Here is a 26,742-nt window from a genome sequence, read left to right on the forward strand (position 1 = left end):
CGAAGTATGATGTCTTCCACCTGCGAGGGCTTGGCCTTGGCCTAGCCGCCTCTTCTTCTATCCGCTGTCTGCTGTTGTTGTAGTCGATACTGTTGCGAACCGCCAGGTGATCGCTGTAAGTGTAGCTATCGTATACTCTCCAGCTCGAACTACTTGTTAGGCCAGGACTACAAAAGGTCACGTCAATAATCGACTCCGCTCCGTTTCGACTATACATAGGTACTCTTGGTACCGACAATAGCCAAGTCAACATCTAAGATGGCCAGTGTCTCTAGCAGGATCTGACCCCGCTGGTTCGTGAAACGGCTTCCCCATTCCACGGCCCAGGCATTAAAGTCACCCGCTATTACCACCGGCCTTTGCCCTGTTAGCGCGGTCGTTATGCGGTCCAGCATTTGCGTGAACTGCTCGATCGGCCACCGCGGAGGTGCATAACAGCTACAGAAGAAGACCCCGTTTACTTTGGCGACCACGAAGCCCTCATAGGTAGTAGACACCAACTCCTGGACGGGGTATTTACCCGTCGTCCATATCGCCGCCATTTTTCTGGACCCATCCGCGACCCAGTTGCCGTTACCGGCGGGTACTCGGTATGCGTTCGCTATGATGGTCTCCCACTCAGAAACCGCCTGATAAAGCAGTTGCTGAGCCGCGTCACCGTGGTTCAGGTTCAGCTGCGTTACCTGCACTGTGATTTGTTCACTGCGGCTTTCTTGAAGGCCGGGCACCTTGGACCGCCCGTTGGATGTCTGTTGTTCACGGATTTCCCGGTACTGATCATACAGATGGGTGGACCTGTGCAGCTTTGGGCCTTATGAGCTTCAGCGCTGCATCGCCCACACAGTTTGCGCCTGTCAGGGCCTTTACAGTCCCTCGACTTGTGTCCTGGTGCCAGACACTTAAAGCAGTGAGTGAAGAGCTTCTTCATTTCGGTGACCTCGTCTAGGTCTTTGACCTTCAGAGTCGCCTGACGTGTGAGAGCAATCACCTCCACACCCTCACCAAGGACCTCTTCTGCCAGCCTCTTATAGGCGGCGCCCATGTGATTCTTCTCGCGCTTCAACTTCATCTCGTCCGTACGAGTACACGTCTAATACTGCGTATGTCGGCTCCCAGACCCTCAAGCTGGGCGTTGCTTCGCATCGCCTTCAAGACGTCCGAGTACTTGGACTGTTCCGTCTTGATGACGAGCGCGTCGCCTTTCTCGCGCTTGGCACGTACCCTCCTGCGCCTTGGCTTGGCGTCCTGCATTTTTACCGGCGGATTCGTCCAAGGAGGGTCGTCTACTCCTGACTGGGGGAGCTTGATCGTGGCGATCTGCGTGCCAGTCGGGCCCTTTCACAGGCGGATCGATGCACTTGGTACATCTACCTCGCACTGCTGTTTAAGTGCGGCTGCACGTTGCGTCGGCAATCTCGTACAGGTTTTTACACTGCAGAGTGGCTTCTGTCGTTAGCCCGGGTAGAGGTGAATGGCAAACCAAAAACAAAAGAATAACAAATTTTATTGTCATAACTTATTTTGTCATTCATGAGTTCTTCATGAAGAGCTTAAAACAACATGTGAATAGCATAATATGATATCATATCAAAATATGCCATTCGCTTGTCATTTTAAAATTTGGAAGAATAACTACTTAATGTCTTATTTTGCTCTCATAACAAATTTTGCAATTGGTGAGATATTGTTGACCTTTTGCGAGTTTGATGAGCTTGCAGTTTTGGCACTTATCAAGAACAACATAATGACAAAATTTGAATTTCGGTTATTCTAATGGTAAATTTTGATATTTGTTTGCAATTACTTTCCATCCAAAAAACTTATAAGTTTTCATTTTGTTATTGGAATAAACAACTTAATATACCCTTCTTTTGGATGACAAGGGAATAACTAATTTTGATATTTTTCTATTTTCAATAACTCAATAATGGTATATTTTGCAATTCTCAATCTTATTTTTTTTTGTTCTTGGTTTGCCATTGTAATGTCAAAATTTGACATTCTTTAGTTATTTAATCGATCAATGTCAGTTATTATTTTTGCCCTTTTGTCACTTATTTCAAACAAACCAATGACAAATTTTACCATTCAGTAATTCTTTTTGAATGGTAAAACTTGCAATTGTTTTGTAATTGTTTTCTGCCCGGGAGGGCTGCACTTTTTCGCTCAGTACTTTTTGAGGTAGTGCTTTGTAGGGGGTTCCTTTTTTGGTCGCCTCCTTCTTCAGCACTAACATTATCTCTCCAGTCCTGGTGCGCCGGATGTTTTTTACATCCGCGCCCAGCGGTGAGCGACGATTTTCGGGATACGTGTCTGCCTCGGTTTTGAAGATCAGCGCGTCGCTTTGCTCACGTTTGCGGGCTGGTTTTACAGTTTTCACCCTTTTCTTCTTTCCGACCGTAATCAAGGGTTCTCTTTCCCTTGGTCCGGTTGGACTCCGTTCTTCTTAGGGTTGGCCTGCTGGGGCTTGGTGTCCCTGCCTCTTACGCGTTTTGCAACCGACTCGGTAGCCTGCTTGCTTGCGCTGGCCGCCCCCTTTTCCCTCTTCGGATTTTCGCCTGTATCCTCCGGACGCTTCTTGGGCCGCGTCTCATCTGTAGACTTCGACCATGCAGCCTGAGCCGTAAGGCGGTTTGATCTCTCCGCTACGGCCCGACGAGCTGTATGGTTTACGCTGCATCGTCGCACTGCCCGCAAAGAGGAAGCTGTCCGTTTGGGTGGTCCATTCCTTACTCGCGTCAGCCGCACTCCGCTCTTCGACCAGCAGTCATACTCCTTCTTGGCCCGAGTCAGCGATTTGTGGAGTTTCAGTAGGCCCTGTTCCAAGTCTTTGCTGATCTTGTTCCGCCCGCTCGAGTAGCCGATCAGCTCGTCCGGCTGTTCAGCAACTACCAACATCTTTGATAGCCCGCTCCTATTGCGTTTCAGCGCCCGCGTGAGGTCCGCACCAATCATCTGTGCTTCCTCGGCCAGCGCTGCGCCGCCTCGTGCTCCACTTGTTGAATTTCCTGCCGTCTGCTCGTTGGTGGGAGCACCAGCCCCTCGTAGTGGCGATCTAGCCAAACCTCCACGCGCGAACAGGTTCAACGCCGCACCATCTGCTACTCCCCACTCGATCATGTTGTAACAGAACCGGATCAGCGTTAACCAGGAGTGTTTATCTGAACCTACTTCCACCCAGTGAGTTGTCTAAGCTGGGAACGTATTTTAAGGCCGTGTCACGGTTTTATGGGACGGAGGACAGCGTTGACATTAGCCCATCTGCTGTTTCAAGTCAGTGTCACCCGACCTTACTAAGAGGATAGAATGCCGTCGCCATCAGCTCACTTGTGCATAGATACCTAAGCGTGTACCATCTCAGTTAGCAATTACCAAGCACGACTAATATACCATAATCAGGAACATACTGACATCGTTCCTGATGTGCTCGCTTCACTCCTAGCTGGGCTGTTGGAAGCGATGTCATGTCGCTTGTACAAGAGCTTCCGGATGTGTGGAATTTCTGAAGAGGGCCAGCCGAGCCCTATGGTTACTTCACTTGAGCAGTTCGTATGTCTTGGTGCTCGGTCACCTCCCGGTGCCAAAAGTGGTAAGTCCACACTGATGTGTTGATGCGGTTCGCTTAGTAGTCTCCCACCTAAGCCGCATGGCCCTCTAGACCTCGGCGTATGTATCCGTCGTGGTGTTGAATACCAGTGCGTCATTCCTTTCATGCTTGCGGGCTGGCTTGGACTTTCTCTTCCTCATTACCTCCCTTTTCGCAACCGTAATCCATGGGTTCTCCTTCCCTTGGCCCGGTTGGCCCGTAGTTTTCTTAGGGATGGCCTAGGTTTCCCTACCCCTTACGCGTTTTGCAACCGGCTTGGGAGTTTTTTGTCTATCAAAGAAATGCCCAGAACTTCGGGTCCGTCCATAAACTACGTAGAATCTTAGGGGGTGGGGGTGAGGGTTTCTTATCAAAGCCTACGCTCCATACAAATTTTGAAGAGGATAGAAGAGTCTACGAAGGTCAAAAATGAAACTACCTAGTTTATGAACAGTACCTTAAAACTTTGATCTTTTGTGAGTAGTATATTACTAGTAATGCGTAGTGTGCAGTAAATGATAAAATAACTTGTTATTATTGAATCATGTAAGCTTAGTTCTTTTTTATCTTTTCTATTCAGCAATGCAATTGGTTTTCCTAGTTAACTCTTTATCTGATTCCAGGGGGCATACAACGTTTCTTAGTTTTTCATTTTACTTTGTAGACCTAAGTAGATTCCTTACTGCTATCGAACTTTATTTCCACTAATCGCCCAGTCTCACGGAACGTTTCAGAACATTCCCGAAATGAGCGCCAGTCCGGATAGTACGTTTATCTTCAGTGAATCCACCACCCAGTACGGTGCCAGTTCGTACGCAATGAACACCACCCATCATCATCAATACAAGGACCAGAACCGTAAAACTGTATCGACAACGAATCTGTTGAACAACGTCGACAACAGTTGGAACGCGTCGTCCGCAGTGGGAGGACATGACGAGCAGGACACGCCCTGCAACGATTGTGATATTATCTATAATGGCCACGGGACCATGTTGGACGGTGATGGTGGTCCGTTTTCTTACCATCACCATCAGCAGCAACAGAACCAGCACCACCACCACCACCACGGAGGAGATTCTTTCAGTTTAAGTGCAATTAAGCGGCCACCGAGTGCGGGAAGCGGAAGTGCCAGCGGAGTGTACCACCAGCAGAAAGGTAACTATCTGATAGCGGTTCATCGGAAGCTTAGCCGGCAGGATACGTACTTCTTGTCCCATCACAAATCTCGACCGGGTCTGTTCGGGGTACCGCTGCTGATACCGTGCTACGATGGGGTGACCAACAAGGAACTGTACTGTTCGGTGTGGCTTCAGGTGGCCAGGTTACTCAGTCCACTGCCTCCGACTCCGCCGGATCAATCGAATCATGCTACTGACTGGTAAGTAGAATTCATAATCTTCGGTGCGTAATATGGTGCGAACTTAATAATCATATTTTATTATTTATGTATACCTGTATGGTCTGTTTGTCCATTGCAGTGATGATAGCTTGGGATACGACTTCCCATTCACGTTACGAGCCGTGGCCAGTGGAGGTCGCATTTGTGCGCTCTGTCCATGGTCGCGGTTTTGCCGAGGTTGTGAAATCCCTTGCAACGATGAGCCTCTTCTTCAGGGACTAACCTGCTCCGGTCGATCATCTAGTAAGAACAGCATCTTCGATTTGTGCTTGTAATTTCAATAACGTTTCCATTTCATCATCCGTCAGGTAACAACTCAACACCAAATCTATCCTCGCGCGAGCAGACGCCAACCTTCCGGCGGAAAACCTACGGTAGCTCGACGACTTCGTCACTGGATGGCATGCAATCGTCTCCAACGCCGTCGCTACGAACGATCAACACCAACAGCATACAGATTGCCATCGATTGGGATCCGACGGCGCTGCACTTACGGTACCAAAGCACCCGCGAACGGGTAAGTTGATAACTTTCTTGGTTTCCTTGGCCTATCGTGTCTACGATCCAAGCGCCGTTCAGATGTTTATTGAAGTGCTGCTCCATAAGTCCATCCATCAAGAAGCTCCCGTCCTTATCCCTGCACATTTCGGCTCGCGATACGCAGCATTTGCGGGATGCGATGAGTTTGTAGTGGGACTTTCATTTCCATATATGTACTCCGCTTCCGCTACTAACGTTGGACGTTCTGCCGGGTCCTATGCTGCAGCATGACCGCTCGCGCTGCGTATTTTGCTACAAAATCTCTTTGTATTTCTCAAACCTACCGTTTCGTCGATTCCGTTTCTCATACTCGACGGTGCTCTCGACTGCGTCGTTGATGACATCAATCTATCGCAATAAACTTCTAGAAACTTTGGAGTTCCGCGGAGCATCTTAAGGAGCTTGGAACCCTTTATGGGATTTATGCACAAAGTTCCGAACAAGTACTCTGTGAGACACTGAAAAAAACAACATCTGTCTTTCAGTTATGGACGGAACACGAATCCGTGGCCATCTGCCGCAAGCAACAAACTGAACCCGTTGACCTGGATCACTGCCTACGAGCGTTTACCTCAGAGGAAAAGCTAGAACAATGGTATCATTGTTCGCATTGTAAGCAGAAGAAACCAGCTACGAAGAAGCTGCAAATTTGGAAACTTCCTCCGGTGCTGGTAAGTTAATACCACTATTGTCACTAGGTTTATCTCACGTCATCTTTCACGTCTTTCGGCAGATCGTTCATCTGAAGCGTTTCAACTTCGTGAACAACAAATGGGTCAAGTCGCAGAAGGTGGTCAACTTCCCGTACGACGAGTTCGATCCGACGCCGTATCTGGCGTCGGTCCCCCAGGAGACCATCCTGCGGCACAAGGAACTGCTGGAAGGCGGCGTCGGTGTCGGCATCTACGACGGACGGAATCACGACTGTCACGACGAAATCGTTGAGTTTGACCGGGAAATGTCGATGATCGATGAGGTGAGCGACGAGGTGTCCATCTCTTCCATTACCGGAACGATCGGTCACGGTAGCGATGGCGATGACTACGACGACGACAACGAGGAGGAGAATGGCCAGCAGAGTGACATCAACAGTAGTAGTATTACGCCGGCCATTGTTGGTACCCAGCCGGTGGTTATGGTTCGATCGGAAGGAGCTTCCGGCGACGACAGCCCCAGTAGAGCCAAGGGTCGTTTGAGTATAAAATCCAAGGGACAGCGGAAGCGACTGGTTTCTTCGAGTTTGACCAAGACTCCGGTGATTGATGGGCAGTTTACGGACTTCCACAAACACCATCTGAAACCGGAACGGGATCCTTTCGATCTGAAATATCAACTGTATGCCGCTGTGGTAAGTTTTTGAGGATTTACATGCGAAATTCTACAATCTACACACTTTGACTATCACACTATTCAACTTGAACCTTTTCCCCATCCACTATCAGTGCCACTCCGGAATGCTGAACGGCGGTCACTACATCTCGTACGCGGCCAATCCGAATGGGTCGTGGTATTGCTACAACGACAGCTCCTGCCGGGAGATTCCCTCCCGGCCGAAGATCGATCCCAGCACGGCGTATCTGTTGTTCTACGAACGGCGCGATCTGGACTACGATCCGTACCTGCCGAAGGTGGACGGCCGACAGATCCCACCGGAGCACCTGGCCGAGTTCGAGGAGAGCGAGAACGAGCTGAAGAAAATGTGCACGCTTATGTAGAAGATAGCCCCGGCGCTGACCGGCCCCGTTCGGGGCCTCGGCGCAACTACGCTAGGTGAGTGATTTTTATATTAAAACTTATGGACCAGTATTCATTCAACCCCTAACTACCTACAAAACAGAGCCTGAGTCTACGAATTTTACGAAAATGGCATTCGGTTTGTGGCTTCAGTGTTGCAAATTCGGTTTCACCCTACTGTCAAAGATAATGCTATACCCGATTAGCTTTTTTTTCATTCCACATCTTCTTTTACTATTTTGTGATTGGCTTTCTCAGTGATCAAATCAAGACAAGTATTTCCGACGTTTCGGCCTTTTTGTTGTGGCCTTGTTCAGGGATTATATGTCTACCGTCATGAATAATTTCTTCTGATTTGATCATGGGAGGAAATTTGGAGTTTTCATGTCTGCTGTTCGCTAAAATAACATTTTTGGGGAATCTTCTTTTGATACACTCAGGCTTATTCTGCGCGGCGTGTGAGGTGAGACGAGTCGAATGAGGTGACAAAAGTCGACTCGCCCCATTTGATTTACATTAGTCGTCTCACGTCACGTGAGACGAAACCATCTGTCTCACCTCACACGCTGCGCAGAATAAGCCTGACACTATCATTCAACGTTTCAAAATGGATGTAACATCATCAGGGCCCTGAAATAAATAAATCAATAGGGTGGGGCGGGGCAAGATGGGTCGCCTAAGCATGGATCACCATAACTTTGTGAATATAAATCGCATTGGTTTGCATTCGTCCACTACTCTTTAAGGACAAACGTCTTGAAATCCCGCTTCAACAGTCCATCAGAACTTCGAACGCACAAATCTCAAGAAGCAAGCTTTAATCAACAGTGAATTGCATTATTCTGTTCTTGCTCACTTGTAATAAGCTTAAAATAAGAACATCAGGTGCGCTGGTTTTGTTTATGAAGAGATTTGTGCCCTCGAAATCGTGAGTAGGTCCTAAAGTCGGCCATTGTGGCGGCCATTTTGGGATTCCAACAAGTCTGTCCTTAATACACTAGTAAGCTATGGTGAAAGTCGATAAAAAGTTCATCAAATACAATATATGATGTTAAACAAGCAGTTTTAAAAAGTGATCGATTTTGCACCGTGAAAAAAGTGCGGGGCAAGATGGGTTACCTTTTAAGTAATTCACATTTTCTCAACGAGAAACGTCAAAATATATGATTTGTTCCGCATTCATATATGCTCCATATCCATACTGAGTAAACAAGAACTACTAGTACACATTTTATAAATTTATTTGAAATATAAAAAACTTTACGATTTGAGTGTTCCTGAGGCGACTTGAAAATCGATATTTTCACTAAAAAATTATCATATTTTTTTTGTTATAATTTTGAGCGTTCATTCCGCTTGATTGAAGTCATTTATGAGATAGTCTTGTAATAAAAAATAAATAACTTTTGAATGCTCCAAAAATACGTTCAAAATTGAAGGTGACCCATCTTGCCCCGCGGCCGTTTACAGTAGACGTTCGCTCGGTGCAAACGGTTTAACTGCAATGCTTTTTAACTGCAAGTCCGCTAAGTGCAACAATTTTGCAGTTATCGCACCGCTGTCTGTCAAAAACGAAACGTCAACAGAGTTACGATGTTTTCCAGATGCACTACAGCTGCATTGCGATGTTTTCGAGTGCATTCTGGCTGCGTCCAACAGCAATTGACGACTGTTTGACGGCTGTCAGTCGTTGCAGTTATCGAATTTCATTCGGTAACTGAAACGTAAACATGTTGCACTTATCGAACGTCTACTGTATATGGAGATTATATATGTATCTGATTGCAAAGTTTGTGTGTCATTTAACTTTTCACTTGTTTTAGCGTGACTAAGCAAACCGAACTTGTATCCAGGCACACTCTGATCATTTTGGAGGTTTGGCAGCAGCCTGGCTGCTGTCAAATTTCAGTCCGCAATCCTCAGATTATATGGAATTCTTCTTCTTCTTCTTCTTCTTCTTTCTGTTTTGAGCCATCTGCTGACGGCTCAGCGGGTTGGGCCAGTTACAAGACTATATGCCCAGTTGTTTTGTGTTTTTGATGCCTTCGTTGTGTTTCATAGGTCCAATTTCATCTCTTTCACAAAGTTTGCAACTTCTTCGAATAGCTTTTTGTTACCAGTTTTAAAGATTTCTTCTAAATTAGCGTAACGACAATCAAAACTGTATTGTTGTCGTTGCATACCAAAACGGGGACAGTGTAATATAACGTGCTCGGCAGTTTCGTGTTCATCACACAGGTCGCAATTTGGGTCATCTTTAAGTTTCATTTTAGCCAACCAGTATTTTGAGTAATCATGTCCTGACATAAGTCGATTTAGCAGTCGAACGTCTTTTCCTTTCAGATCAGCTTTTGTGAACCACGGCTGTGCATTCCACGTAGGTTGTATTGCGTAGAACTTCTTTCCCTTCTCCTGAGACGCTTCCTCATACCATCGTTTTGTTCTGTCCTCTAGTTGTTTGGTGAATTCCAGGAAAAGGTCCTTAAGTAACAGCTTGTTTTCGAAAACCGGTGCACCATCTTTTGTTCCCTCTTTTGCCAACATATCTGCCACGTCATTGCCGGACACTTGAATGTGGCTGGGTACCCATTGTATGGATACTCTCCAACTCTTCGCTATTCGTAATATCTCCGCAATCACTGTTTCTCCTTCGCCAGTGTCTATCCCACTTTCCAGCATTTGACAAGATGATCTAGAGTCTGTTAGTACTACGTAGTGTAGCAGCTGACCTTCTTCGACTATTTGCATAGCCACCCAAATCGCCGTGAGTTCCGCTGATGTAATACTAGTGTTGTGTTGTAATCGATAATAGTATCGCCTTCTTTGACCTTCTACAAATATTCCAATTCCACATTTGCCTCTATCTTTGGAAGCGTCTGTCCATATCCTGCCCCTACCTTTGTATTTTCCGTTGATCAAGCCGAGGGTATGTTGTTTCAGCTTCAGTTGGCTAAGTTGATCCTTCTTGATCATTTTTTCACCTAGATACGCATTTATTTCGACTTGGTCAACATCTATAATCCGTTCATTCTGCATCAACATGTCGAACGAAGCTTTGTTGTGTAAGTAGAGTTGTTCCATATACGAGTATTTTTCTAGATGTGTTTCTTCTTCAACCAAAATATTACTCAATTGTTTGCCAAGAACGTTCCCTCTTGATAAACAACGAGCAATTTCACGGCAAGTGACCATCTCCTGTCGAAATTCTATTGGTGGTTGTCCACTTATCGCAGAAAGCGTATTTAGTGGCGTAGATTTTGTACTACCAGTGGCTTTCCTCAAGCTTTGATTATTTATCACTTCTAGCATTCTCCTTGATGTTTTGCTGGCATTGTTGTGGGCGGAGCATCCATACTCCATAGTACTCCGGATGAGGGATTGGTATACTTTTAGCATCGTATCTGGATGTGCTCCTTTTTTGGCGCCATTAAGAACTTTCAGCATGCACAATCTCTCCTGAACTTTCTCCCGCACTAGTCTAATATGAGCTCCAAAGGTTAAGGACCGGTCTATAGTGATCCCAAGGTACCGTTGTTTTATTACCGATTCTATCGCATTATCCCTAATTTTCACATTTAAAGTTCTATTGCTCACACTCATCACCATCACGCTCGATTTTTCGGAGTTTATTGCCAAATTTAGTTTTTCGCATTCTGCCACAAACTTATCCATATATTCCTGTGCTCTAACATTCAAAGTTTCCCAGTTGTTTGCCGTAACAATTATTTCGAAATCATCAGCATACTGAACCAATGTGATTCCTTCTACGCGTATGTCGTGCAACACAGTAGTGTACACGTTAAATAGTGTTGGAGACAAGACATCTCCTTGTGGCAGCCCGTTTGAAACTCTTCGCGAGATCACCCCATGACGCTGGTGCAGAACAATCTTCCTGTTCTTTAGAAAAGAAGATATCCACGTTACGACCTCAACGGATGTTCCTTTGCTAGCTAAAGTTTCTAGCAAAGTGTCTGTGCGAACAGCATTAAACGCGTTCGACAAATCTACGCATATTAATGCTGTCAGTTTGTTTTCTCGTTTGTTTCTTTTTATTTCATTTATGACAAATGAAATTGCAGTAGATGTTGAGTTTCCTCGCCGAAATCCGAATGACCTCTCTGGCAGGATGTTGTTCTGGTAAAGGTGATTTTGTAGCATCTCTAATACAGCTGTATTCATTACCTTGGTCATGGTAGGTACCAGTGAAATTGGTCTTTTCCCTTCTACCGTTGATTGATCTCTACCTGGCTTTGGTATTGCTACAACTTTGATGGTCTTGAGCTCCTCAGTTAGGGTACCCCGAATCCACATTCGATTTAAATCTTCGATCACGTTTTCCGCTACTCTTGGACTTAGTTGACGTAGTACTTCATATGAAATACCGTCCTCCCCTGGAGCCGATCTTCGTTTCTTCTTCTGGATAATTTCTTCCCATTTCGACGAGTCCAGCAAATTGTATGACGCTACTGGTATTGGATCGATCCAGTCTTCCGGATCATGTGGCCCGAAGTGTTTATCCAAGAATGAATTCGCTGCATTCAAATCATCTAACATGGGGTTATTCTCTGCGGTCCTTATCTTCTTTCCGGTGAGCCTACCGATTTTGTTCCACAACTCGTTGGCACTGGTATGTGGACCAATCTCCTCTGCAAATTCGTCGAACTTCTTTCGGATTTCCACACGTTTTCGATTTTGAAAAATGGCTGCTTTGCGTTTGAACTGGATGAGATTCTGCAAACTGGACTCCCTGTTGAAAGCCCGTCTCGCTTCTGTCTTCTCTTTCCAAGCCTGGTCCACCGAGTCCGACCACCAAAACTTGGGCGTTTTAGTGTCTTTCTTCCTGTTGCACTTCCGTATTTTCTTTATCGCTGATTTCAAGTCCTCTACATTGTGTATTTCAGTTGGTTCCAAGCTTGCTATCGAAGATGCTATTTTCTTATTGTCGTAACAATACTTTGGTCGCTCAATCTTACCGTTGTTGATTGTAATTTCAATTGCTACGTGGTGACTGCCAATGCCATACGCTAGCGTCCGCCACTGAACGTGTGACAGCATCTGTGAAGAGCACATGCTAAGATCTATCGCCGAAGACCTACATCCTAACCTTAGCGGAACAAACGTCATAGATCCATCATTCAACAGAAGGCTGTTCGAGTCGTTGATCATATCAGCTAGTATTTCCCCTTTTCTATCGACATTCCAGTCTCCCCAGTCTCCATGGTGGGCATTGAAATCCCCTCCAACGATTACTCTGTCAAACCGATGTGTAGTATCAAACAGAACTTGCATGTCTTCCTTGAAGTCGGATAAGCTGATTGAAGGGCTGACGTACACGGAAAAGAGGACCAAGTTCAGCGATAACACCGAAATTGCTACAGCTTGTGTTTTATCGGATAGGGCAGGTAGATTTACTCTGGTATAGCTATGCTCGTTCTTCAAAAGGATCGCCGTTCCCCCGTAACCATCGTGTCTTGAATTGGCAACAAGGTGGCATCCAGCGATTCGGTACTTGTTGGTGGTTTCCTGTGCCGCACTAGTCCATGTCTCTGACAAGAGAGCTACATCGAAGCCTTCACCGAATAGAACCCTGTGGATTTCTGCCTTATTTTTATCAAAACTCTGCACGTTACACTGTAGTACTTTTATTGATTTCTTTAACTCCCCGAATTTTACTTGGTATGAGGTAAAAGCTAATTTTATTTATTTATCTTTTTTTTCTGGTTACAGCTATGTAATGAAGAAGTGCTTACCTTACTTGGTGTCGGTGTGGTGTATAACTGACTTTGCGAAATTGAAGTGCCTATTGGTGCACATCTTGAACTTCTGTTTGGTGTTTTCGTCGTTATCCAGTTGAGCGATGAAGTCCGCGTAGAACGTCATCAGCAGGTTCTGTTGCTCCTTCTGTACCCGATCCATGATCTGCTTGGAAAGACTTTCCAAGCGCTCCTTTTCGCCCACACGTTGATTGTTGTTAAGAGCTACTCCATTGCTAGCTTCTTCTGCTTCGTTTCCAACAATGAGATTACGCCTTTCAGTTGTTCTGTCCGCGTTTGTTGTTTTCCTCTTCTTGTTTTGTTTGTCTGGTTTCCCCATGTTCACCGCAGCTTGTAGTTTCTTCCTTTCGTTGTTGGCCAGCAGCCACTGCTCTCGCAGCGGATCCTTCCAGCGGAAGCTGCCTTTTGCCATGTCCGCAAATGTTTCTGCCGGAGTCGGGAATTCTTCAGCATCGTACAGGGCTTCGTACACGTTTTGACTTGCGATTGGAACTTGCTCTTTCGCTTCTGCGTATGTGAGATTCCTCTTTGCCATAAGCTTCTTGATTTTGTCCTGACGTTTGATTTCGGGACAGTTCGGATCTGTTGTAGTGTGGTCCGTGCTTCTGCAGTTGGCGCACTTCTGCCCTTTTTGGCATCTTTCGTACTCTTTGTTGTCCTCGTGTCGTTCTGCGCATCGCTGGCAACGCTTTGCACTTCGGCAGTTCGCAGTGCGATGGTTCGTGCGTAGGCAATTCAGGCAGATCACCACCTTTTGCACAAACGGTTGAACGCGGCTAGAGCAGCAAAACAATCTGACCCGTTCTGGTAGACTGTCTGCTCGGAACGTAACACTGACGCGGTTGGTTGGTATCTTTGCTCCATCGATGAACCGTGTGAGGCGCCGAACCCCAACGATCGGCACTTCACATTCCAAATCTTCTTCGATTTGCTCGATCGGGATTTCAGCAGGGATTCCCGCTAGCACTCCTGTGATGCACACCAGGTGCTTTGGCACGTATGCTCGGTAGATGCTGTTCGATTCGTTGATGTTTTTCACCAGTTGATTTGCTTTCACGTAGCTGTTCAGAAATACTAGGATTTTCTGCCTTCCTGCGTACTTCATGTCGACGATGTGACGTTTGTACGTGTCGTTGCTGCGCAGTGTTGATCCGAGTCCGAACTTGTTGATTTTCTTCGTTCCGTTTTCGTCGTTCCGCAATTCGAAGTAAACTCTGTACGGAGCTGCGTCTTGGTGAGTGTAGATCACGTTTTCTCGCTTGGGTTTGTCATCGTCGTGCTGATTCTTGTTGCTTGCGGCAGCTTCCGCATCCATGTCTTGTGCCCAGTCCACTTGGTTCCAAGCTGCTCTACCTCCACCGTCCGGTGGGTCGTCTTCCGCTCCCATCGTGACGCTAACCTCACTTTTTGTTTTCACTCAACTCACTGATTTTTTTTCCGTTCTTTTCGTAATATCCTCAATCAAAAATGTTTTCACCCAAAGTCAATTCACTTAACTCTCGCTATTCACCGAAAATTTCCAGCTATTTCACGTAATTTGCACCGATTTTTTGCTTTTTCCGAGCCGAGACACTTCCAACAATCACTCGCTTCGACGCGTCGTACTCGAATGATGGAATTCTTCATTACACCAAAGAAGCTAGCCATGAAAATGTTTGACAATTTACAGGTCATTTTGACAGACCACATTAATGCACGAAAAAGACAGATAATATTTTCTTCTTTATCGATCTTGTTGCCGTCCTTTTAATGCTCATGTTACATCTGTCAAAATGACCTGAGATCTGTCAGTCATTTTGAGGTTAGGTTCGTTGGTGTAATAAAGAATGTATCGCATAAGAAAAATGGCAAAAAATCATTTTATTTTTTTTTTTTTTATTTTTTATTTTTTTTTTTTTTTTTTTTTTTTTATTTTTTTTTTTTTTTTTATTTCCAATGAGAGTGAATAATTTTTCAAACAATGCCCCAAACTTTTGTATATTCATGCTGGTCATCTAACGAAATTATTAACATAATCAAAACTTGAGTAATGCGCCCGAAAATGGCACTGACCCATCTTGCCCCGCCCCACCCTACACCTTCCAGAGCGATGCAGAAGAGTAGGCATGAGAGTCCGTCACCTTGTCGTAGTCCCCGGCGAGACCCGAATGAACTTCCCTAAGCGAGGAAGTTGGATCATTTCTATCCTCTGCTTCACTGACGTGATCGTTTCGTTCGTTGTCAGGAGACTACGTTTTTCACGCCATTCAGGTGCTTAACGAAGTGCTTTCTCTACCTTTTAATCACCTAACGTTCGTCCTTCAAGAGGGTATATACTCGCCCAACGCTCACCAAGTCACGCTTCCCTGGTCCGCTTTGTTGGAATCCCAGCGAATGGTCTCACAACAGAATCGATCGAACTGAACCCGTCCCGGGATTATTCTTTTTTCACGAAATAAATCAACTACTAGGATTGCGTTTTCGACAACATCTCTTTCTTATAACGAAGTAGTACGGACTAAGAATACAATAAGCTATTTTACGAGACGTTTCAGAACAGCTGATCGCAGCAGCGGCGTCAACTGACAGAAGTCCCCGCACGTTTGTTTTGCTGGAATCTCGTGTAATTTTTGAAAAGGTACTTGTGCGACAAACTGGAGATATGAGAAATTGGTGCCAAAAAAGGCTCAAAAGCAGTCGCAGAAGCAATACAAATCTCATAAATTAATCAGGTATTTTTTTCGTTGCGATTGACTCGTTAACTTGCCGAAAACAATTTAAATAAAAATTTCTAATTATTGTTTTAGCCAGTTTCAAAAACTACGCTTGACTTGCGCGCAGTCATTAACCATCATCAACCGGATGATGATTGAAAACGTAAACATCAGAGCGCGGAGTTCTGTCGTTTGACTAGCCTCATAAAATAGACTATTGTAAACAAAACACAGTTCTAGCGTAACATTTGAAAAGGGCCTATCTGCAAAATGTAAACAAACCCGATTTTTCACTATTCCTATCAATATCTACCTAAGCTATCCCATAACACCTTAATCAATGAGAAAAGAGCTATTTTACCCGTATTTTGAATAAATTTTAAAAGGGCCTATCTGAAATTGAATAATCTTTTAGGGCCTAACTGCATTCAAAAGGGCCTAACTGAAAATTACCTTTCAAATCAGATAGGCCCTTTTGTAAATTTTGATTATTTTTCATATTTTCCAATAATTCTGGAGCAACATTTGAAAAGGGCATACAAGCATTGGTAAACAATGACTTCACACGTCGCTCCTGAGCCCCCATCAGCTTATTTACACAAACTAAGACCGTTATCAGATAGAGCGAACATCGATCTTTCGGATAACGGTGTTCATTTGCGTGGGCGGGCTGCTGTTATGCCCTACGGAGCGTTTTAGAAAAAAGACACAAGACCTCTTGGGCCCTTTTCAAATGTTGCTCCAGAATTTTTAGTAGTTCTTTAACTTTCCTTGAATTTTAGATGAAAATAAATCCAAAATATTTCAAATTAGCTAAAATTAAGAAAAATTAAAAAGGCCTAACTGAAATTTTTCCTTCAAATCAGATAGGCCCTTTTGTAAATTTGGGTTATTTTTCATGTTTTCCAATAATTTTGAGTAGCCCTTTGACTTTCCTTGAATTATCGATAATAATAATCCAGAATAATTAAAATTAGCTAAAAATAAGAAAAAAATAAAAGGGCCTTACTGAAATTGCCGACGATATAAGGGCCTAACTGAAAGGGCCTAACCTAGGGCCTAACTGATTATTAGATTGTAAAAAGGCCTATCTGCCGTTCGTGTTCAAAATACATTATTAATGGCATTTTTGCTATAGTATGATGCAAATAATGCATAGAACCATAAAGTAGATTCCCCTATGTGTCAATAGATGGAATAAAACACCTAAAAAAGTCTTTCGTTTTTAAATAGGATTAACTAATCTGGGAGGTAATCGTCTCATGCGATTTTCTCAATGTTTACGTTTTGCAGATAGGCCCTTTTCAAATGTTACGCTAGAGTTCATCGGCAAAATGCCTCGTTGCTAACTCACACAAACACACTTAAACAGCCAGTCAACTGTCAGTTACCCAGGGGGTTGACACTACCTCACTTTTCCATATGCTACCAGGGGGCTGCCACTACTCAATCTCAACACGCTTATCGTGCTCTCTCCGCTAAACGCCTTCTTGTGCCAACACCGGATCAGTAGCAAACACCAGCTTAGCAGGGTTGTTATACGGCATTCTTGCAACATGCCCTGCCCACCGTATCCTTCCGGCTTTGGCCACCTTCTGGATGCTGGGTTCGCCGTGAATTGCAACGAGCTTGTGGTTCATCCTTCTCCGCCACACACCGTTCTCCGGCACACCGCCGAAGATCGTCCTTAGCACGCGTTGCTCGTAAACTCCGAGTGCTTGCAGGTTATGGATCTGCTGTTCCCGATTCTGTTTATATCGTTTCACGTTCTGCCGGGTTCAAATAGGGTTACCAGACGTACTCTTTTTAGAGTACATGTACTCTTTTTCAGCAAAAAATTGGGAGTACTATTCTTTTTGGTAAAATGGGCCCAATTGTACTCTTTTTTGCAAAACTACATTTTTCTGATAAAATATACATATCAATAAAAATAACCTTCCAAGTAGTAAAATAATCAGTATGCTGCAAATTAGAATCACTTAACGATAGGTCTTGTCTGCTGAAGAAAGGCCATCATTATTTTCCCTTTCTTCTATCGAAATCACACTAATTCATACAGATTATGATTTGCTCCTTGCTGAAAAATGTTGCTAAAACTGTCGTTTATTAATTTGTTGTGCAAAAATGGCTTCACTTTGACGTGCAATAATCGGAATTCGTTTTTGAGTTATTCCTCCAGAGATTGAACGCCATACTTCCCAACATAATAATCGGAAGGGTAAGAAATAACGAAAGTATTTCGTTTCTGTAATATGTTAGCTTTTGAAAGCAGGCTCAATTTTTAAAATTGTCTTGAACGAAGCAATGAGTTACATTTTCCATTGCGTTCTTAAAAGATGTTTGTAATCTGTATCAACGAGATTTAAGCCCTTCCGAAACAAGAAATCACATTTTGCGAGTTTGTCGGGATTGGGATTCGATCCTAGGTCCTCAGCGTAAGCGTCACGTGTTTTAACCATCACACTAGGTTCGTTTTACAAAAAATAAAATAAAAAAAAAGTCTTACGAAACCTATTGCATCTACTAGAGAGCAAAAAAATGACAGTTCTCGCCAATTCTTAACGAAAGGAATTTGAAAACATATCACTAACACGCAAACCGACATTCGGTTCTTCAGATTTCTGCTCTTGAGAATTCGAGTTGTGGCTTCGTCATACATTCACCTTAAGTTTTTACATTTAGGTGTCAAGTATGGTTTACAGAATTTAAATATCAAAAACTCCAAGAGTGTCAAACAGTATTTAATCGAAAAAAAAAAATATATTTTTTTTTTCGATTACTGTACTCTTTTGTACTCTTTTATCAGATTTCTTGAATGTACTCTTTTCATGTGCGAACAATATGGTAACCCTAGGTTCAAAGCTGCCACATTACCGTCCGTAAACATCTTGTCGGGCGCTTCGTTCCATCAACTATTGTTTTACGTACCGACGGTACTCTCGCCGCGGCGTCTGGTATGCTTGCTTTTACTGTATTCCAGCAGTGAGCTAGTACAGTGTGGGGCTTTGAACTATCTTATTGTCGATCTGGGTAGGTCAGTACCCGAGCGTTTGGGTCCTCTTGTGATACAAGTGCACCGTAGCGCACGATCAGTAAACCCCTGATAAATGATCTTATTGACTTTTTCCCTATTTCAGGTAAATTCTTCAACCTCTCGCTGCTGCCTTCCTCCGGTAAGTAGAGGAAACCTTCCAAGCACTCACGAGCGACGATGCGGAAGTCAACGTGCGCCAGCGGTGATTATGACGCCAAATCCGTTGCAAACACGGCTCCAGAGATCTGTTCCTTCATCTGATTGAGACAAATAGTAAGACAGAAAAAAGCACCAGTCAGGGTGTGGTGTGTGCGCTGATGTGCTGTTTTTTTTTTACTCTTACAGTGTATTAATTACGTATCATAGTGGTGGTTATAGAAGAGACCCCAAGATATTCATCAGCACTGGAAAATTATTGTTTTCCTTTTCTGCGGCTGTTGTATTCTTTATTCCCAACGCTTCGTTTTAGAGCTTATCAATCAAAACAAATGTTTACACCTACCTATTCCTCACGCGTAAGAAGCAATTTTCTCTTGTTAAGTGTGTATTTGGTGGGGTTTTATCCCTTTTGGTGTAACAACAATCGTTAGGTTGCCAAAAGGGATAGAGCCATCTATAATAGGCATAAAATGATACCAACTAATAGTGTAGCATGGCCAATCGGGAAGAAATGCGGTGGGACGCGTTCCGTCTCCCAACGTTTCCCCTCTGCTGTAGAATTTTAGTATCGATACTAGCTTTATTAATGTATTAAGCGAAACAACACTTAGATAAATCCAATCATTTAATAATCAAAGAGAATTACCTACCGGGTACTGTGTTTAGACAAGACATTCGTGCATGCTAGCTAATAAGCGACTAAAAACATTCCGATTTATTATAAACGGTGGACTTGTGTGCAAACAAGACAAACAAACGTCATCAATCGCTACTATCGATGTAGAGGAGTAATTAAGTAAATTAAATTATTTAGATATGGCAATTGCAATTGGATGGATCCCACTGTCAGTGGGACACGTAAGCTTATGTTGCTTGTAATACAGGGGATTTAGTTGGAAATCGGACAAAGAAAGGTTGGAAGGGTTTCAGAATTTATTCAGAACTTGTTCATGGAAAACTGGAATTTATTTGAAGCCGGAATTTTTCCAAGCGTTGTTCTGGAGTTTTTTTTTACGTTTTTCTGTAGTTTTGGTATTCAATAGTATAAAAACGGTAGAATATTATGCGGAATATTTTTTCTGGACATCCTACTGCCGTGAATCGCAAGTCAGTCCCATCTGCATTTTGGGCAAAAATGAGTTAATGACCGTTTTCAAGCTTTCTTCGGATGATCTTTCAGCTGCGTGCAAAAAAATATATAGTTTGTTCAGTAAAATTGAAAAACAACACCAAGTCATATTGTCCCATAATGAAATGTAATCGCAAGTCAGTCCCATTACGAACTTATGCACCCTCCGGTACAAAACCTAACACTATTTTAGCCAGTTTTATATTTTTCACTGCTACGTTTTCACGTTTGAAACAACATGTGAAAGTTTCATGATGATCGCAAAAGTTTTCAATTCATGGCGATTTTTTAAAGTTTCGCATGGAAATCGAATTTGAAAACTTCAGAGGCCATTTTCTCAATGCCTACTTTTTACATATGGGACTGACTTGCGGTTCACGGCAGCCTAGGTCATCCAAACTATTCTTGAGTTTAGATCCTAAAGTCTGCGGGTGTAACGGTAACTGATTTCATTATACAAAGCTGCGATTTGTAATTTATCATGTCCAGTAAGTCTTTCGAAAATTCAATAGACAGTATAGGATCATTCGGGATATCCTAGATCATCCAAACTGTTCTTGAGTTTAGATCCTAAAGTCTACGGGTGTAACGATAACTGATTTCATTATACCAAGCTGCGATTTGTTATCTATCATGTCCAGTAACTCTTCCGAAAGATAAATAGACAATATCAGATTAGTCGGGATATCCTAGGTCATCCAAAATGTTCTTGAGTTTAGATCCTAAGGTTTATGAGTGTAACGGTAACTCTTACATTAAAAGCTATGATTTGTAATCTATCATGTCCAACAAGTCTTCTGAAAGTTACAGTTGTTGTTTTCATCAACTAAGCTTCATAACAGTAAGGAGCCCATAATATCCCAAAAATATTTAACAACGCGTATTGTTCCTCTAACTGCTTTGGTAAGTACAGTGGATTATGTAACACCACAACATAGTGGCAAAAACTATTATCACAAGTGTAGCCCTGAAGCTATGGTCTCCGGAGTAGTGATGTTGATCTAGAATATCTCAAAACTATCATTACAGATTACAGTCTAAAGTTCATTGTGAGACTAACTACTGTTACTATAAAGAGTTAAACTTCAGGATAGTTTGGACGACCCTCAAAGTCCCAAAGGTTCATAAAATATATAGTAGACTTAAGGTTGGTCCAGTCATCGCTATCGATTATGAAACGTTACTCAGTATGTCAGATATAGCTGATGTTACGAGTGCACACCTGAAGTTCTGAACTCATGAATATTTTGGCTGACCTGGAACATTCCCAGTGTCTCTAAATGATATTTCAGATTTCAAGAGCTTCATGGATCTCAGCAGATCCTATGCTATTATTTATGGTGAAAACAAAAAGTTTTTCTTGTAGATTTGAAGGGCTTCATTATAGAACAGTTTGGACGAACGTGAATGTCCCAAAGGATTATAATAAAAAAGTACACTTCAGATTGCTCCAGTAACTGCAGTTGATTATGCAGCGTTACTTAGTATAACAGATATGGATACTGTTACGAGTGTAGACCTGAATTCCTGAACTCCAGTTTGGCTGACCTGGAATATCCCTGTAGTGTCTCTGAATGACATCTGAAATTTCAAGAGCTTCGCGGACCCCAGTAGATTTACAATACTATTATATATGGTGAAAACACATAAAATTATTATTGTAGATTTGAAGGGCTTTATTATAGAACAATTTGGACGACCCTAGATGTTCCAAAGGTTTATAATAAGCTCTAAGACTTCAGATTGCTGCAGTAACTGCGATTGATTATCTAGCGTTTCTCAGTTTAACAGATATGGATACTGTTACGAGTGTAGACCTGAAGTCCTGAACTCCAAGGTAGTTTGGCTGACCTGGAGTATCCCTATAGCGTCTTTAAATGTCAAGAGCTGCACGGATCCCAATATCTTGGTAACTCGGGCAGCAGGGGTGACCCTAACGATATTCTTGCTCGTACTTCGCCCTTGACACTACTCAAGGATAATGAGCAATAATTGTCAATTATTACTTCTTTTGGATATTTTTACCTTCTGTTTTTTCAAAGTAGCATTGAGCAAGTTTGGCTGAGACATCGATTTTTGTGAATCGATTCGAATCGGACCAGCAGAATCGATTCGCTGATTTAATCGAATGCTTTGAATCGATGTTTTCACATCGATTCGGCATTATTAAATGTTGCAAAACCATAAAATGCTTGCAGTATGGAGTACAAGTTAATGGGATGATTTATTTGTCTAAATAAATTTATTATCATAAATTTTACATCGAACCGTCTCTGGAGGAATTCCTGCATGAATCCTTGGAAAATTCCTGCAGAAATACCCTGAGAGGACTCCCTGGAGAAATTGTTGGATGAATGCCTGGGGCATATTCTGGAAGAAATGTTGAAGGAATCCCTGGATGAACTCCTAGAGGATTCCCTAGAGGAAATCTGGGAGAAATCCCTGGAGAAGAAACATCTTGAGGAATTTTTGGAGGAATCCTTAGAGAAATTTCTGGAGAAATTCTTGGAAGAACTCCTGGAGGACTTTTTGACAAAATCGCTGGAGGAATCCCTGAAGCAATTTCTGGAATGCCTGGAGGATATTCTGGACAAATTCCTGGCAGAATCCCAGGTGGAACTCCTGGAGAAATTTTTAGAGGTATTCTTGAGGAAATCCCTGATTCCCTGGAGTAATCTTTAGAGAAATTTTATGAGGAATTCGTGGAGAAATTTCTGAAGAAATTCCTAGAAGAATTCCCCGAGAACTATTTCTGGGGGAATTTCTGGAGGAATCGTCGGACAAATTTCTGGAGTAATCTCTAGAAAAATCCTAAGAGAAATCGCTGGAGAAATTGCTGAATAAATTCCTAGAGGAATTCCCAGAAGTATTCCTGCATGAAACCCTGGAATAAATTCCAGAAAGAATTTCTGAAGGAATCCATGGAGGATTTCCTGGAGGAATTGCTGAAGGAATTTCCGAAGGAAGGAATTCCTGGATCAATTCTTGGAAGAATTCCTGGAGAAATTCCTGGAGGAATATCTGGGGTAATCCCTGGAGAAAATCTTGGTGGAATTCCCAGAGGAGTCCTTGGAGAAATGCCGGCATGAAATCCACGAAGAATGTCTGGAAGAATGCCTGGATAAATTTCGGGAGCAATTTCTGGGGTCATTTCTGGAGGAATCCCTGGAGAATTTCCAGGAGGAATCCTGAACAAATCCTCGAAGGAATTCCTAGAAGAATCTCAGAAGGAATTTATGCAGGAATTGCAGTATTCCGGGAGGAATTCCTGGGGAATTTTCGAAAGGAATTCTTAGAGGATTTTTTGGAGAAATTGCCATAGGTATTGTGGAGGTATTCCTAAAGGAATTCCTGGAGGCTTAGAGCAATACCAAGAGGAATCCCTGGAGACATGCCTGTAGGAATTCCTGGATTAATCTCTAAATAAATTTCCTAAGAAATCTCTAGAGGAATTCCTGGAAAAATCCCTGCATACATTCCATGGTGAATCCCTGGAGGAATCCTTAGAGAAGTCCATGGAAAAAATTCTGGAGATTTTCCTTGAAGAACTACTGGAGCACTTTCAGGAGGAATCTCTAGAGGAATACCTGTAGGAATCTCTGGAAAAATTCACAGAGGAATCTCTAGAGAAATTGCTAGAGGAATTCCGGGACGAATCTCTGTAAGAATTTCTAGAGGAATCCTGGAGGAATCCCAGGAAGAATTCCTGAAGAAATCCAAGGATCAATTTCTTAGGGAATTCTAGGAGAAGTTTCTGAAGAAATCCCAGGAGGAAGTACTGAAGAAATCACTGAAACTCCAGAGGAAATCCTGAAGAAATCCTAAAAAGAGAACGCATTGGAGCTTTTGCTGCAATCCCTGAAGGAGAATCCCTGGAGGAGTTCCTGAAGAAACCCCATGAGGAAGCTTGAAAGCAACCCTAAGAGAAATTCCTAAGGGAATCTCTAAACAGGAAGGAATCCCAAAGAGAATTCTCGGAGGCATTTTCAAAATAATCCTGGAAGTTGTTCCCGAAAGAATCACAGAAGGAATTCCCAGGTGAACATCTGGATCTGGAGGAACCTTGGAGAAATTTGAATTGAAATATGAATCCTGGAAGCAATTCCTTGCGAAATTCCTTAGGGAATCTCACGAGAGCTTTCTTAGCGAATTCCTGGAAGAATTTATGTCAGCTGCCACATACGATCAAATTTTTCAGTAATATCGGTATGTACCATGTTTTTATGGACAACCTTCTTTATGATTTCGGAAAACTTTCGACCCACAGGTGTCCGACAAGGATGACAAAAAAAAAATAAGACATCCCCAATGGTTGATGATAACGAGATGTAATGTAGTCAGAGCGCGATGTGTCCCGTTCCCCGTTTCTTGATATTAAGTATTTTATTAAACACACTGTTTAATTTAAAACCACCACCCAAAATCGATTATACCTATCTGTGAATATGTATGTAAGTACACCTATCTGGAATATGAGGTACTCACTATAACATATAGGATTCCATCTCTATTGTTACTCATCCCGTGTCGGATGTTTTGTTTTGTTATAAATTTTTCATTGTTTCCTTAAATTTTCGTCTGTTTACTACACTTATGACAGGATTTTACTTTTGTTATTCTTCTTCGAACTGTTGTTTTGGTATAAAAATACACTCTTTGCCACCGTTATTTTTTAGGATTAAGGCTGATGTCGTTTAATTACCGTTATTTTCACTCATATTACTAATTATTATTATTATTATTATTATTGATTTCCTTTTGTTACGTGTCGAATGTGACTTGGTTGAAGCAATATTAAATATTGATGAATACTGTTGAAAAATGAGAATGAAGCTGTGGTATCTTATTCTTCCGAAAGAAAGCCTTTGAACCTACAGTATTCTTTTACCATTTGTACTTCTTCGCGTAACGTGGTAGACTACAAAGCTCAGCTGTGTTTCTGGTCGACCTAGAGCAATTTGCTGTTCGTGTGAGATTACCCAATCGATCCTTATATGTTTGCAACGTTTATTTGCGCCCCTGTTCTGAAGCAGCACTTTTTTCAGCGCACGCTATGGCTGCACAGAGGAATTCCAATCAAGCTGCAGATATCGACGTTATATCGATACTGAGAGACTACAATCTTCCCCAACTGAAGTGGTGCTTCAATGATGCCATGAACGGATACCTGTCCTTGAACGCTTCCAGTGAGCCGGAACTGATTCTTGTAGATTCCTTGTCGTCGTGTGGTCTGGTGCAGTTAAATCCCTTTGTCAACTGAAGCGGAAATGTGGTTGATCTGGTTTTCTTGAATTCTCCTAACGATTTCGAAGTACTACAGTCTCCGCATCTGATTTTAACTTCAGACGATTATCATCCGCCACTCGTACTGCAACTAGACACTCGCAGCTCTGATGTGCTCGCCCAGGTCGTTTCGGAATCCAGCACTCCCGAACTTGATTTCAAGCGCTGTAATTATGAACATCTCAATACCATACTTTTGTTGTTTGGGACGTTAAACAGAACTGGCACGATGGCCCTCCGGCAAGACAGGAGTGTTGGCGTAGGCCCAATAAGCCACCCGTAAAAATCCCCATTGCGAATAACATAGGAGAAAATACGACTCGATACAATCGGCAAAGACCCACGCAACGAAATAAGGACTACGATTGGAAACTTGGAACATGGAATTGCAAGTCACTAGGTTTCGCAGGATGTGACTACATCCCCAACGCCGACGACGAACTACATCCCCGCAACTTCGTGGCGTTGCAGGAACTCTGTTGGACTGGACAGAAAGTGTGGAAAAGCGGGCATCGAGCGGCTACCTTCTACCACATCTGTGGCACCACCAATGAACTGGGAACAGGATTTATAGTGTTGGGCAAGACAACGTGTGATCGGGTGGCAGCCGATCAACGCAAGGATGTGCATGTTAAGAGTTAAGGGCCGTTTCTTCAACTACAGCATCATCAACGTCCACTGCCCACACGAAGGGAGACCTGATGACGAGAAAGAAGCGTTCTACGCGCAGTTAGAGCAAACATACGATGGTTGCTCGCCGCGTGAAGTGAAAATCGTTGTCAGCGACATGAACGCGCAGGAAGGGAGGAAATGTACATACCGGTAATCGGGCGAAAACGGCCTGCACGCCGTATCGAATGATAACGGCCAGCGATGCGTAAACTTTGCAGCCTCCCGTGGTATGGTAGTCCGAAGCACCTTCTTTCCCTGCAAAGATATCCACAAAGCCACCTGGAGATCACCCGACCATCAAACAGAAAACCAAATCGACCACGTTCTAATCGACGGTAAATTCTTCTCGGATATAACACTTGTCCGCACATACCGCAGTGCAAATATAGATTCGGATCACTACTTAGTCGCTGTATGTATGCGCTCAAAACTTTCGACAGTTATCACCAGGCGTCGAAGTCGAACGCCGCGGCTCAACATCGAGCAGCTGCGTAACGTAGAAGTGGCTCAAGACTACGCGCAGCAGTTAGCAGTGGCCCTACCAACGGAGTGGCGCAGCTACATTTGAAGACAGCTGGAGGGACATCCGATCCGCCATAAGTAGTACCTCGGCTACAGCACTAGGCTTCGCGACTCCCAATCACAGAAACGACTGGTACGACGGTGAATGTGAACAGTTGAAAAACGAGAAGAATGCAGCATGGGCGAGAATGCTGAAACACCGTACGAGAGCGAA

The 26,742-nt window shown here is 43.3% G+C and overlaps 1 protein-coding gene across 1 annotated transcript; it reads left to right on the forward strand.

Annotated features, from left to right (window-relative positions):
* Positions 1 to 4,318: 4,318 nt before the first annotated feature.
* Positions 4,319 to 24,883, forward strand: LOC109422732 (ubiquitin carboxyl-terminal hydrolase 32; the record flags this gene model as incomplete). Its single annotated transcript, XM_062860374.1, is given in 7 exon segments — positions 4,319 to 4,967; positions 5,068 to 5,231; positions 5,297 to 5,505; positions 6,014 to 6,199; positions 6,262 to 6,876; positions 6,971 to 7,298; positions 18,867 to 24,883. Coding segments are annotated over 6 exon segments (2,096 nt in total), but the record flags the coding sequence as incomplete, so codon positions are not given.
* Positions 24,884 to 26,742: the final 1,859 nt, after the last annotated feature.

Source organism: Aedes albopictus, chromosome 3 (assembly GCF_035046485.1).
Source record: "Aedes albopictus strain Foshan chromosome 3, AalbF5, whole genome shotgun sequence".
Lineage (NCBI taxonomy): Eukaryota > Metazoa > Arthropoda > Insecta > Diptera > Culicidae > Aedes > Aedes albopictus.